The sequence below is a fragment of the Meriones unguiculatus genome, chromosome 18, assembly GCF_030254825.1.
Source record: "Meriones unguiculatus strain TT.TT164.6M chromosome 18, Bangor_MerUng_6.1, whole genome shotgun sequence".
Taxonomy (NCBI): domain Eukaryota; kingdom Metazoa; phylum Chordata; class Mammalia; order Rodentia; family Muridae; genus Meriones; species Meriones unguiculatus.
Window position 1 is genome coordinate 61,799,065 of NC_083365.1, and position 12,504 is coordinate 61,811,568.

General features: G+C 39.7%; 1 protein-coding gene across 3 annotated transcripts in view; it reads left to right on the top strand.

Moving 5' to 3' along the window:
* Positions 1-12,504, top strand: part of LOC110563726 (contactin-associated protein like 5-1-like) — a 785,262-nt gene that overhangs the window by 328,873 nt on the left and 443,885 nt on the right. For all 3 annotated transcript variants that reach the window (XM_060371606.1, XM_060371607.1, XM_060371608.1), the window contains exon 4: positions 9,528-9,675. In XM_060371606.1, the coding sequence (XP_060227589.1) occupies positions 9,528-9,675 (148 nt within the window). The remainder of the gene's footprint in view (positions 1-9,527; positions 9,676-12,504) is intronic.

The following is a 12,504-nucleotide window of genomic DNA, read 5'->3' on the forward strand; positions in this document are numbered from 1 at the left end:
AGATACCACCAAGAAAGAATCAGGAAGTACCACCCACCAATACTTGTGATTTTGTCTTCCCCCACTCCTGATATGTTGATAGCATGGAGCTGTGGACTCCATGCTGACACTTTATTTGCTCCTCTGCAGCCCTCCAGTCTGAGAACTAAAATACTTGAGAGCAGCTGTAGGAGTTATCTTAAACAAACCCAATTTGCAATGAAGTTCCAGTGTTCCAGTGGCTCTTAGTTAAGAGTGTGTCTCCATGCATGGTCATTGGTTGGAGTATCAGTCTCAGAAAAGACCATTAGGCTCAGATTTTTTGTTCTGTTGTTCTCCTTGGGGAGCTCTAGACTCTTCCAGGTCTTCCTAGCACCCCTTTCTTTCATAGGGTTCCCTGCACTCTGCCAAAAGTTTGGCTATGAGTCTCAGCATCTGCTTTGATACTTTGCTTGGTAGAGTCTTTCAAAGGCCTTCTGTGGTGGCTCCTGTTCTGTTGCCTGTTTTCTCCCTCTTCTGATGTCTGTATCTTTTGCCTTTCTGAGTGAGGATTGGTACTCCAACCAAAGAGTAGAATCCCTGCACAGATGCAGTCCATAACAGCTCAGTCTCCAAGTGGGCTCCCTAGTAAGGGGAACAGGGACTGTCTCTGATATGAACTCAGTGGCTGGATCTTTGATCACCTCCCCCTGATGGGGGAGCAGCCTTACCAGGCCACAGAGGAAGACAATGTACCCAGTCTTGATGAGACCTAATAGGCTAGGGTCAGAGGGAAGGAGAGGAGGACCTCCCCTATCAGTGTACTTGGGAAAAAGCATGGGAGAAGATGAGAGAGAGAGGAATTAGGAGGGGATGAGGGAAGAGGCTACAGCTGGGATACAAAGTGAATAAACTGTAATTTATAAAACTAAATAATTTTTTTTTAAAAAAAGAGGTTGTCTTAGAACACCTGACCCTTGGATTCCCATTGAAAGCACTGAACAAGATTTTCTGATGCATTCTACTCTGGAGGCTGAGGCAGAAGGATTGGTCGTGTGAGGCCAAATGAGCTAAATAATAAGACCTTGTTTCCAAAATGCCAACAAATGATTTACAATTCTGTAAATGGATTCCTACATTATGATAATATGCTCACATTGCTGGTGTATAGTAACCTTATAAAGTGCTCCATGAGAAAGCAGCAGCTCAAAATCTTAGAGTATCAATGTGCAGTAACATTCTGTTGAACATTCAGAAGGTATTCATCATGGTTCTAAGAGATTTGTCTCATGCAGCTTACACTGCAAAGACAGTAATATACACAATAATTGACAGATTATAAACACTGGACAGAAATGGATGACAGATAGATTTAAAATCTTATAATACACACATTCATTGCAATATATGTTACTTGTACTGTGACAATAAGACCAGCATATGGTGAAGCTCGGAAATAGAACTAGCAGGATCACATTCTGGAGTCATTGCCATGCACACGTGCAAATGAACTGGGTAACAGGCTTTGCAAGTATGCTACCTTGCTTTCATTACCTACTTTGCCCTGGGATCTTACCTTAGACACATAAGCAAGCTCTGAGCTAAGCCCTTATAGAAATTTCACATCTTCCCTAGATCTAATAACAGAAGGTCTTGACCTGCTGTCAGCTTTCATACAGTAGATCTCTACTTCAGAGTGAGGAAAGCTTTCTATTCATTGCTCAGAAGGGCAAAGGCATTCTCTTTCTTTAGTGGAACATGAAAAGACAGATTTTGCTAAATAGGTATTCCCCAGTGTACAGCATATGGCAGAGCTGCCTACATGTTGGTGTTCCATCTTCAGTGTAGAGATGAAAACAAACATGGGACATAAAAAAGTAACTTGTCAACAGTCACTTTATCACACCTATCCTCCACACAGGTAGAGATACAAGAAAACAACACTAATGGAAGACATTGGTGAGGACCATCTACATTCAATAATTTAATGCCTATGGGATTTAATATATTTAATAGCATTTATGAATAACTAGTTGTCTGAATTAACCAAATCAATGGGCAACCATATCTCTCATTGGCTCTTGACTGATGTTGTGGTTTGAATGGAAACCATCCTACCATAGCTTATGTGTTTGAACATGTGGTGCCCAGGAGGTAGCGCTCTTTGGAAAAGTTGTGGAAACATTAAGAGACTTTAGGAACATTAGGAACTTCATTGGAGGAACTAAGCTACTGACTAGAGGTGGACTTAGAATATCTTATACTCTTGGCCCTCTTCCCGGCCACTCTCTGCTTCCTGACTGTGTAATAAATGTGAACAGCAGGTCTCTGGTTCAGCTACCATGCCTTCCCCAGTATGATGCACTATACCCCTCCGACTTTGGATCAAAACTGTTTCTCCATTAAGCTGCTTTGTATTTTTCATGACTAAAGCAGTTAAAATGTTGATATACATGTTCTTTTTTATGTTCTGGAAATATCTGAACCACATACTCACACTTGGTATCATGAAGAAGCTTTTCCACTATTTGTACAGCTGGCAAGGTTCTTATTGTTATTAGATGATTTTGAAGTTACCTGATAAAGATGCTTTCTTCAAAATAAAAAATAATTGGTTATTAATGTAGGGATGGGCATGGAGAATGTGATTCAAGGTATCACCAACTTTACCTCCAAATCACTTTTTCAATGTATTTTTTTATGTTTACAACCAGAAAGTTCAAAGAACTTTAAGTTATTGATAGAAGAGAGTAATAATAATTTATGAAGAGATATAAACAATGAGTTATCAAACTAGACAAATGATAAGAAAATGTGATATAGAATAGTGTCACTTTTTAGTTTGTGTGTTTGTGCTTGCAAATAGCACTCAGAGGCCAGAAGTTCACATAAAATGGTTTTCACAATTGCTTTCCACCCTTTTAAATTTTATTTATTTTTATGCATGTGCATGAGTGTGTGACTGCACGCTTGCACTTGCAGATGTATCTGCCACAGCACATATATGCAGTCAGAATCTTTGGTAGACAGCTGCCTCTTGCTACCTTGTAGAATGTCTTGAAGGCTGAGTATAAGGCTATGAACACTGAACAATCTTGTCATCTCCACACCTTATTTTTTTGAGACAGAACTTGAGCTTGCCAATCAAATTTAATTAGACTACTGTCCAATGAACTTCAAGGCATTTCTTTACCACTTCTCCAGTGCTGTGATTATATATTTGCACTTCTGTGCCTGGCTTTTCACAAGAGTTTAGTAACTTGAACTCGGGTTCTTAAACATGTGTGTTGATCCCTTTCCTGAGTGAGCTACGTCCTAACCCCTAGGACCAGTTACTTTGAAAAGTGTTGTTAAGGGAGGAATCTAATAAAGTTCCATTGTCACAGAGCCCTAACTATCCAGGGAAGATTTGTTTCTTTTGTTGTTGCTGTTTTTGTTGTCAGGGTCTTAGGGTTGTTTTTCTTACTGTACCTCTAATAGATAAATGACGTAATTAAAACATTACCCACAGTCCTTATAGGGTAGAATGTAATTTCCAATAAGCTTATATTTTCTCACTTAGAACATGAAAGGACCTGTGTTAAATGAAGATGGAGTTGTAGCTGGTGTATGTGAGACATTATACAAGAAAAGATTTGTCTACAAAATAACTTCAATACAGGTAAATTAACAACTAATTGGAGTATATTCAAATTTTCCTTTGGATTCCATTTTCTGAAATGGCTGGTAGTGTGATGGTCAGCTATGGTCACAGAATTGAACAAGAAGAGCAAGGTGCCCAGGTGGCCTTTTACTATATAAGAACATGAATGCCAGAGGCTGGTCCAGGGATGGGTGGTATGAGACTGAGAAAACACCAAATTCCCTGAAGAGATTTTTAATGAGAGATCCACTGGAGTCTCTACACATGTCATTTCTTGGGTAGTTATTCTCTCTGAATAGTCAGAAGTGTTGGTGCTTCCTGGGGGCACAGAATGGGGATGAGTGCATTATTGTTCCCATAGGGTTCAGCATGGGTGTCATTGCCCCATCTCCATCTACAGTCACAGTTAGAACACCCTGATAGTTTTCTACACATTCTTTATAATTTTACATTCTGATAAATTCACTGTACATTATAAATGAACTCAACTTATTACATCCAGCTCAGCAAAAAAGTGCCAATTTTCTTTCTTTCTTTCTTTCTTTCTTTCTTTCTTTCTTTTCTTTCTTTTCTTTCTTTCTTTCTTTCTTTCTTTCTTTCTTTCTTTCTTTCTTTCTTTCTTTCTTTCTGTGTGTCTGGTGGCAGTGTCAGCTCACACTCATACTCTTCAGCATACCAAGACTACCCTGCTCATCTTCACGAGACGAACAGATTCTTCTAAATCAGTATCACTTTTATACCATCTCCAAGTTGAATCATATAGTGTATTCCAGTGTCAGTCAAGTTGTACTTTTTCCTGAAATTATAACATTGTTCCTTCCTATATTAGACAAAAGAGACAATATGCCATGAGGAGGGTGAGTGTGACAAAACTTTTCCTGGGGAGATGCAGCACACATGTCTACTCACTCAAGACAGGGAATGAAATTATCACTGTCGGCTCAGGACCCCCAAGACCAAGTTCTCAGCACAAAGGAGATTTATTTGCCCCAAAGGAACAAAGGGCAGAAAATAAGAGACAAATACAGGTAATAAAGGGTGGTAAACAATGGAGAGGCAAGAGGGGTATTTGTGCTGGGGACAAATCTTTCCTCACTAAGCACAAAGCTAGGAATGCCTCTAGATAGACAAAAGACAGATGTGGCTCAGGGGAAACAGACAGTTTATAAAGGTAAGTGGGCAAACTTGTGTTCAGATGAGGTGTTTAATTTTAATTGTACATGTTAGTTAGGTGAGCCAAAGGGGTGCTTTTGATTTCTGGACTTCATTACTTTGATAGTTTGACCTTGGTAGTCAGTCTCAGGAGGAGAAAGTGACCATATAAGGGAATAGCCCTTGGGGGCTAGTTTTAGGACCATAATCTAACAGTTTATAACAAGGCAAAGGGAATGGGGGAGAAAGGCAAGGCCTTCCAGAGGCATGTTTGCCATGCTTAGGTTGGCCATAGTCCCTTCGGGAACCCAAGACAGACCTAAGTATGAATACCATGAAAAGTCCAACTCGGTGAACCAGTGAGTTCTATTGAGTTACTTTGAGAATATGGGTAAAGGGTAACTTAGAGTAGCAGACATGACTCAAAGAGAGCTGCATCACCAAGGGCCACGCAAGCTTGGGTGAAAGCTCCCAAAGCTGGGAAACCTGGAGCACATTGTCCACCCTGCCAGTAGCTAAACAGGATGGACCTAGTTCCTAGGCCCATGTTCCTAGTTTGTTCCTTGCAGGCACCTGGGCTGGTTACTGTCTCTTCCTAGCAGCTGGTTTGACTTGAGAGTCTTCTTTGCAGCTTGTGTGTGCTCTGCAGGGAGTTAACTTTCCGTTGTTATTGTTTACTCTGGCAAGGAGTTACCTGGTGAATCTAGGTGAATCTAGCCAATTTCAGAAACTTCCAGAAGCTATTTTGAGTTGTTTACCTTTCCTGTTTAAGGAGCTTCCTGCAGGATGGAATGTTTTAATCCTAGAGGAAGGTGTTACACAACAGAAGGGTATAATATGGATCAACCATCTCTCTTCACTAACTGCTAAGCTAGAACTCTTTATGCACAGCCATCAAATGAAGAGTGACCCTTCTGCCCCAATCAGTTAGAAGCCTGTGAAATAGTTGGTATTTTTCTCTGCAGTTAAAATGGCAAAATAGGCATTCTTCATTAACAACAACAACAGAAGTAAAACTCAAATTTGTGATTTTCTCTTTTATCTCCTAAAATATATTGTTTTACAATCCTCATCAGTCAAAAATAAGGGCTAATTCATGGCATATAATTTCTTCATTTCCATTATCCTGAATACTTGATGGAAACCGATTTTATTATGTACCCCAGAGGAACAGTTTGGAACTTGGAAGCTGGAGAGGGTTTGTGCATTTCAGCTTTAACTCTGTGGTTTGCATGTTAATTATTCTGTGCCTTGTCAAATGTATCTTATTAAAAAGGGAAAAAGAGAGAGAGAGAGAAAGAGTAAGGAAGGAAGGAAGGAAGGAGGGAGAGGGGGAGGGAGGGAAGGAAGGAAGGAAGGAACGAAGGAAGAAAGAAAGAAAGAAAGAAAGAAAGAAAGAAAGAAGGGAGGGAGGGAGGGAGAGAGGGAGGGAGGGAGGGAGGGAGGGAGGGAGGGAGGGAAGGAAGGAAGGAAGGAAGGAAGGAAGGAAGGAAGGAAGGAAGGAAGGAAGGAAGGAAGGAAGGAAATGCCTTTATGATTAGCTGAGCTTCCAGAAATTCTTTGTCTTTAGTTTACCCTCTTGGAGAGACAGGGTTTTGGATGACATTTAGAAAATGTTGATTTTCAAGTACCTTGCATGCAAGGTATCAATAAGTCCCTTTGTTAGAAAACAGAATATACTTTCACACAATGGTATTTTCACAAGAATTTCTTCCCCCTCCCATTCTTGGCCTTATTCTCTGTGTCTCAAAATTCTTTTCCTTGCTGTTCACTTGGCCATTAGAGTGGAATCATGTCTCTGTTGGTTGCTGTCACTGCACATAAGCATGCAGACTGTCTATAGATTACTGAAGCTGAGAAGGATTGTAAGACCTGGGGTCTTACAGCTCAGGAGTTCAATTGCGCCCTTCCCAGAAACTCCCCCAGACCAAGACTCGTTGCAAAAGCAAGAGGTTTATTAACCATTGTACAATGGGGTCATCCCCCACAGGTCAGCAAAGAGTGGCACCAGGAGACAAAGGCCTTTAGGTTTTTAAAAGAAAAAATGCGGGAAATTTAAAGTTTTAGTTTTGGCAATTTAGGATTGGATGAGGAAGCTATAAAGTAAGATAATTGGTTAGTCTTAGGTGCTCAAGCTTGGCCAGTCCTGCCAAGTGTGGATGCAGCTGCAATTGAAGGTGGGGGTGGTTAGCTCATCCTTGAAGATTAGGGCTGCGGGCTCTTGGCCGGAAGTCAAAAGCTACTCAGAAGAAGTCTAGGTTCGTTGCTAAGAAACGCTATCTCAAGGACAAGGGTCTGGTCCTTCTTTTGCTGAGTGAAGGTCATTACTAGCTTACCCTTTTTTTATATCTGTCCTCACGGATAGGGTCACATTTCTTCACTCTCTGGAAAGGTACTAAAAGGCTTTAGCTTAACCTGGACCTAAAACTCAAAACTATAGGCTTTAGAAGACATATAGGTTACAAAGTTAGCCTAACCCTTTCAGATAATCACAACTCAGTGAAACACAAATTTCCAAGTGTTAGCTGTCAGTCTGTCGCTGGGGTAGGGACAACAACCTCAGCCAGCCCAGTGAGGACAGCTGTACAACATAAATTCACATAATGACACTAAGTTACGTGGCTTAAAAATGTTTAAATGTTTTTGTTATGGATATTTTATCGTGATGTTGTTTAAAGATGAATTTTTTTAATTCCATCTGCATAAAAAATAATTAGAAAATAATTAGCCATGCAGATGAAGGCTATGAGACATAATGCAGGTGGATCAAACAGGTCTTGTGTTGTGTTGTGTTGTATTTATGTGTCTGTGTGTATATATATATGTGTGTGTGTGTTAGCATACTAATGTGTGTGGTTTACATGTACATCTGTGTATGGATAAGTGTGCTGTGTGTATACACAGAGTCCAGATGATATGTTTTCTTCTCTTCTATCATTCTCTGACTTTGTGCTCTGAGGAAGGCCCTTTGCTGCACAATAAGCTTGTAGATTTTAACTAGACTGATAGGCAGCAAGTAGCAGCAACCCTCCTTATCTTCCCCCTTTAGTAATAGTGTTATGTGTATAAATGGGACCCTGCCAAGTTCATCGTGTGGGTGTTGAGACCCACATTATGTTCTTCAAGCTTGTGCAGAAAATATTCATTTTTTAAAATAAGATTTATTTTTTATTTTTGAAATTGAAATATACTTACATTATTTCTTCTTTTCTTTTTAACCCTCCAACCTATCCCATGTTATCACCATTTCTCTTTCTCAAATTCACAATCACTTTTTCTATAAATTGTTCCACAAACACATTTGTGTATTGTACATAATATATACATGTACATTTCTGTGTGTATTCCTATGTGTATGTGTGTTTGTATTAAACCTCTTCAGTCTGTACAGTGTTTACTGAATGTAGATGATTTCAGGGCTGACCATTTGATAGTGGATACCAACTGAGCGGCACTTCCCAGCAGAAGACTCTTTCTCCTGCTCTCAGCATTCTTTAGTTGACTCTAGCTCCTTGCTTGGGGTTGAAACCTCATGAACTTTCCCATTCCATGTTAACAGGTCTGTTGGTGTTGTCCTTGTTTGTTTCCTATTTAGGCAGCTGTGTGGGTGAGCCTTCGTGATTGTAATTCCCCTGACATTCTTAGCAGACTTAATTGCAGAGGAAACTTTCTGTTCCTATGACTCTTACACTCTGGGCTCTATCTCTTCCAATTATGATCTCTGAGCCTTGGGTGCTAGAATCGTAGTATAGATGTATCAGTTGGGACTGGATGTCCTGTAGTTATTTGTTCTCTACTTTTTAATTAGACATGGTATTCTGTGATGGTTTCTCTGTCTCTTTCAATGAAAGCTTTTATCTTTGGTGAGGGGTGAGGACTTCACCTATCTGTGTGTACAAGAATAAATATTTAGAATGGAGTTAGAGGTCATGCTGGTTTAGTAAAGTGGTGGCTTTATGTTCTTCCTCAAGACACTTGACCACACTAGGTCTGAGTAGTGAGCAAGGAAGCAAAAGCTCCTAACCACTGAATTATCTCTTTAGACCATGTGTTGTTTTTTTTAATAAAGACAAAAATAAACTACATATATAGCTAGACTGTGATGGTTCCTTCCTGTAACTATTGATGATTGCATAGTTAGAGAGCGGGGAGTATAAAAGCAAGCTTGGATATTGGGATAAGACAGTCTTGGAACTAAAATTCAGGCTAATTTTTAACTAGTGGGTAACTATATGATTTGAAGATTTATTTCCTTAAGTGTTTCCCTTCCTCCAATTTTTTTTTAGTTTCAAAATGGTGGTGATGATGCTATATGCTTATCATAACAACTGTCCTCAAATAACACTGACAATTATTTTAGCAAAACACTTTGCCAGTTATCTTATAGTTCATGAGTATAGACACATGGAAAAATGACACTTCAAGGTAGCGTTAACTTTTAAATCTTCAGATGTCATATCTTGCAGCTTACTTTATTCATAAATTTTAACTATGCACAGTGATGGAGAGAGTAACATCCTAAAGAATAGTATTTGGTACTACTAATAATAATAAATTAACAATAATAAATAATAGTATTTAGTAGTTGGGAAAAACTGTAAGGCCTGGGCAAGACTGTCACCCACATTAGATCACTAGGGTCTCTGTTTTATTTTGTCTTGTATTGTTTGGTTGTTATTGTTGTCATCCCCAAATGCCTGAGTGGAGAAGCCTGCATACTTCTATTGACATGTCTTGGTACTCTAGAGCTCACTGAACTTTCTTCTCTCTTCAGACATTTGCGGGAAACATGAACGCTGACAGTGTGGTTCACCACAAGCTGCTGCACTCTGTGAGAGCCCGCTTTGTTCGCTTTGTGCCCCTGGAGTGGAGTCCAAATGGAAAGATTGGCATGAGAGTGGAGGTCCATGGATGCTCCTACAGTAAGTACCCATGCGTATCAAGTCTTACAGTTATGTTGGTGAATGATATTTTCCATGGAATAATTCAATTTGAAAATAGCAATTTGTCTGTATGTTCATGTGTGTGTGCAAAAGACAGCCAGCCCAAACCCTCCCATGTCACCTAGGAACACAGTCTATCATTTGACCCAGGAATTTTCCCTTGGTCTGGACCTTCCAGCTGAGTCTATGCTAGTTGACAGTGACCCACAAAAGTCTTTTCAGCTCCTTTTCCCCAGTGCTGGGACTGCAGGTGTGTACTATCAAAACTTGATTTGGGCTCTGGGAATGAAATTCAGGTCTTCCTGCTTGCAAAGCAAACACATTAGAAGCATAGCTATTTCCCCAGCCTGTAGTTATCTCATTTTATTAGTGACTATACATATAAATGTGTGTGAGTGTATATGTGAATTATTGTACCTTAGCTGAGAAGTAAAAATTTTCTTATAATCTATAGGCTTCTCTATAGGTATGAAGCAATAATGTCATAAAACCTCAACAAATGTTCAAAGCTAGGAGTTCTTGGGTCTTAGATAATCATTTTCCACTTGCAATATGAAATAACTACAATTAGCTTTTCCTGGAAGTGTTGTGGGACATTGTAATACTATTCTTCTACTCAAGAACCATGAAAAAAATATGTTCTCCTTTTACATATTCTGGAAGAAGAGGAGGTTTCTACCCAAGGTAGCTCATAGAATTCTCTCTTTCTGAAGTCTTGGTATCCATGAGAGTTGTTGATAGTAGGGATCCATGTTGAAGAAAAGGAAGCTGTATACATGGGTAGAACTGAAGAAAGTTCTAGAACAATGGTGTTCAACCTTCCTAATGCTGCAGTTATTTAATACAGTTCCTCATGTTGTGGTGATTTCCAAACATAAAATTATTTTTGTTGCTACTGCATAACTGTAATTTTGCTACTACTATGAATTATGATGTAAACATCTGATATGCATGATATCTAATATGAGCCCTCTTTGAAAGGATCCATGAACCCTCACAAAAGGGTCATGACCCACAGGTTGAGAACCACTATTCTGGAGGAAGGGGTCATGTAAAATGGCTGCTACTCTAACTCTTTCCTGCAGGCTTGATGCTGAACCTAAAAACTGTGTCATTATGGATTAGTTTTCTTTTTTTAAGTGGTGATATTCACTTGATGATTTTATAACAATATCCAATGACACCTAAGTAGTGAACACACTCAATCAGCACACCTGTCATAAAGCATAGATATCTTAGCTCTGCTTCCTGTTGCTCAGATAAATACATTTAAAAGACTTTTTTTTTAAAGCAGTTGTTTTTTTTAACTTTTATTAATTACACTTTATTAATTTTGTATCCCCCCATAAGCCCCTCCCTCATTCCCTCCCAGTCCCACCCCCCACCCCCTTTCTGCATCCATGCCCCTCCACAAGTCCACTGATAGGGGAGGTCCTCCTCTCCTTTCTGATCTTAGTCTATCAGTTTTCATCAGAATTGGCTGCATTGTCAGGGTTCTAGGTTTTCTCCATTAATAGTCCATGGTTAGAGTATGAGTCTCTGGGAATTTCCCTGTGTTCAAATTTTCTTGTTCTGTTGCTCTCCTTGTGGAGTTCCTGTCCTCTCAAGCTCTTAGTATTTCCCACTTCTTACATAAAATTCCATTCACTCTGCCTGTCAGTTGGCCATCAGGCTCAGTATCTGCTTTCACAGTCTGCATGGCAGAGACTTTCAGAGGCCCTCTGTGGCAGGTTCCTAGGTTGTTTCCTGTTTTCTTCTTCTGGCTTTCAGAGGCCCTCTGTATCAGGTTCCTAGGTTGTTTCCTGTTTTCTTCTTCTCCGGATGTCCATCCTCTTTGCCTTTCAGGATGGGTATTGAACATTTTAGTTAGGGTCCTCTCTTTTGCTTAGTATGTTTAGATGTACAGACTTTAGTGGGTTTATTCTATGTTGTATGTTTATATGAGTGAGTATATACCGTGTGTGTCTTTTAACTTCTGGGACAACTCACTCAGGATGATCCTTTCCAGGTCCCACCATTTACCTGCAAATTTCATGATTTCCTTATTTTTCATTGCTGAGTAATACTCCATTATATAGATGTACCACAGTTTCTGCATCCATTCTTCAGTTGAGGGGCATCTGGGCTGTTTCCAGCTTCTGGCTATTACAAATAAAGCTGCTACAAACATGGTTGAGCAAATGTCCTTTTTGTGTACTTGAGCCTCTTTTGGGTGTATGCCTAGGAGCAGTATGGCTGGATCTTGAGGAAGCGCTATTCCTAGTTGTCTGAGAAAGCGCTAGATTGATTTCCAGAGTGGTTGTACAAGTTTACACTCCCACCGGCAGTAGAGAAAGGTTCCCCTTTCTCCACAACCTCTCCAGCATGTGTTGTCACTTGAGTTTTTGATCTTGGCCATTCTCATGGAGAAAACTTCCTGAACAGAACACCAACAGCACAGGCTCTAAGAGCAACAATCAATAAATGGGACCGCATGAAATTGAAAAGCTTCTGTAAAGCAAAGGACACAGTCATCAAAACAAAGGGACTGCCTACAGATTGGGAAAGAATCATCACAAACCCTTTATCTGACAAAGGACAGTATATATAAAGAACTAAAGAAGCTGAAAAGCAGCAAACCAAGTAATCCACTTAAAAAGTGGGGAACAGAGCTAAACAGAGAATTCTCTGTAGAGGAATATCGAATGGCAGAGAAGCACTTAAAGAAATGCTCAACCTCATTAGCCATTAGGGAAATGTAAATCAAAACAACCCTGAGATTTCACCTTACACCCATTTAAAAGACTTTTAAGTGAGAAAGATGTTAAT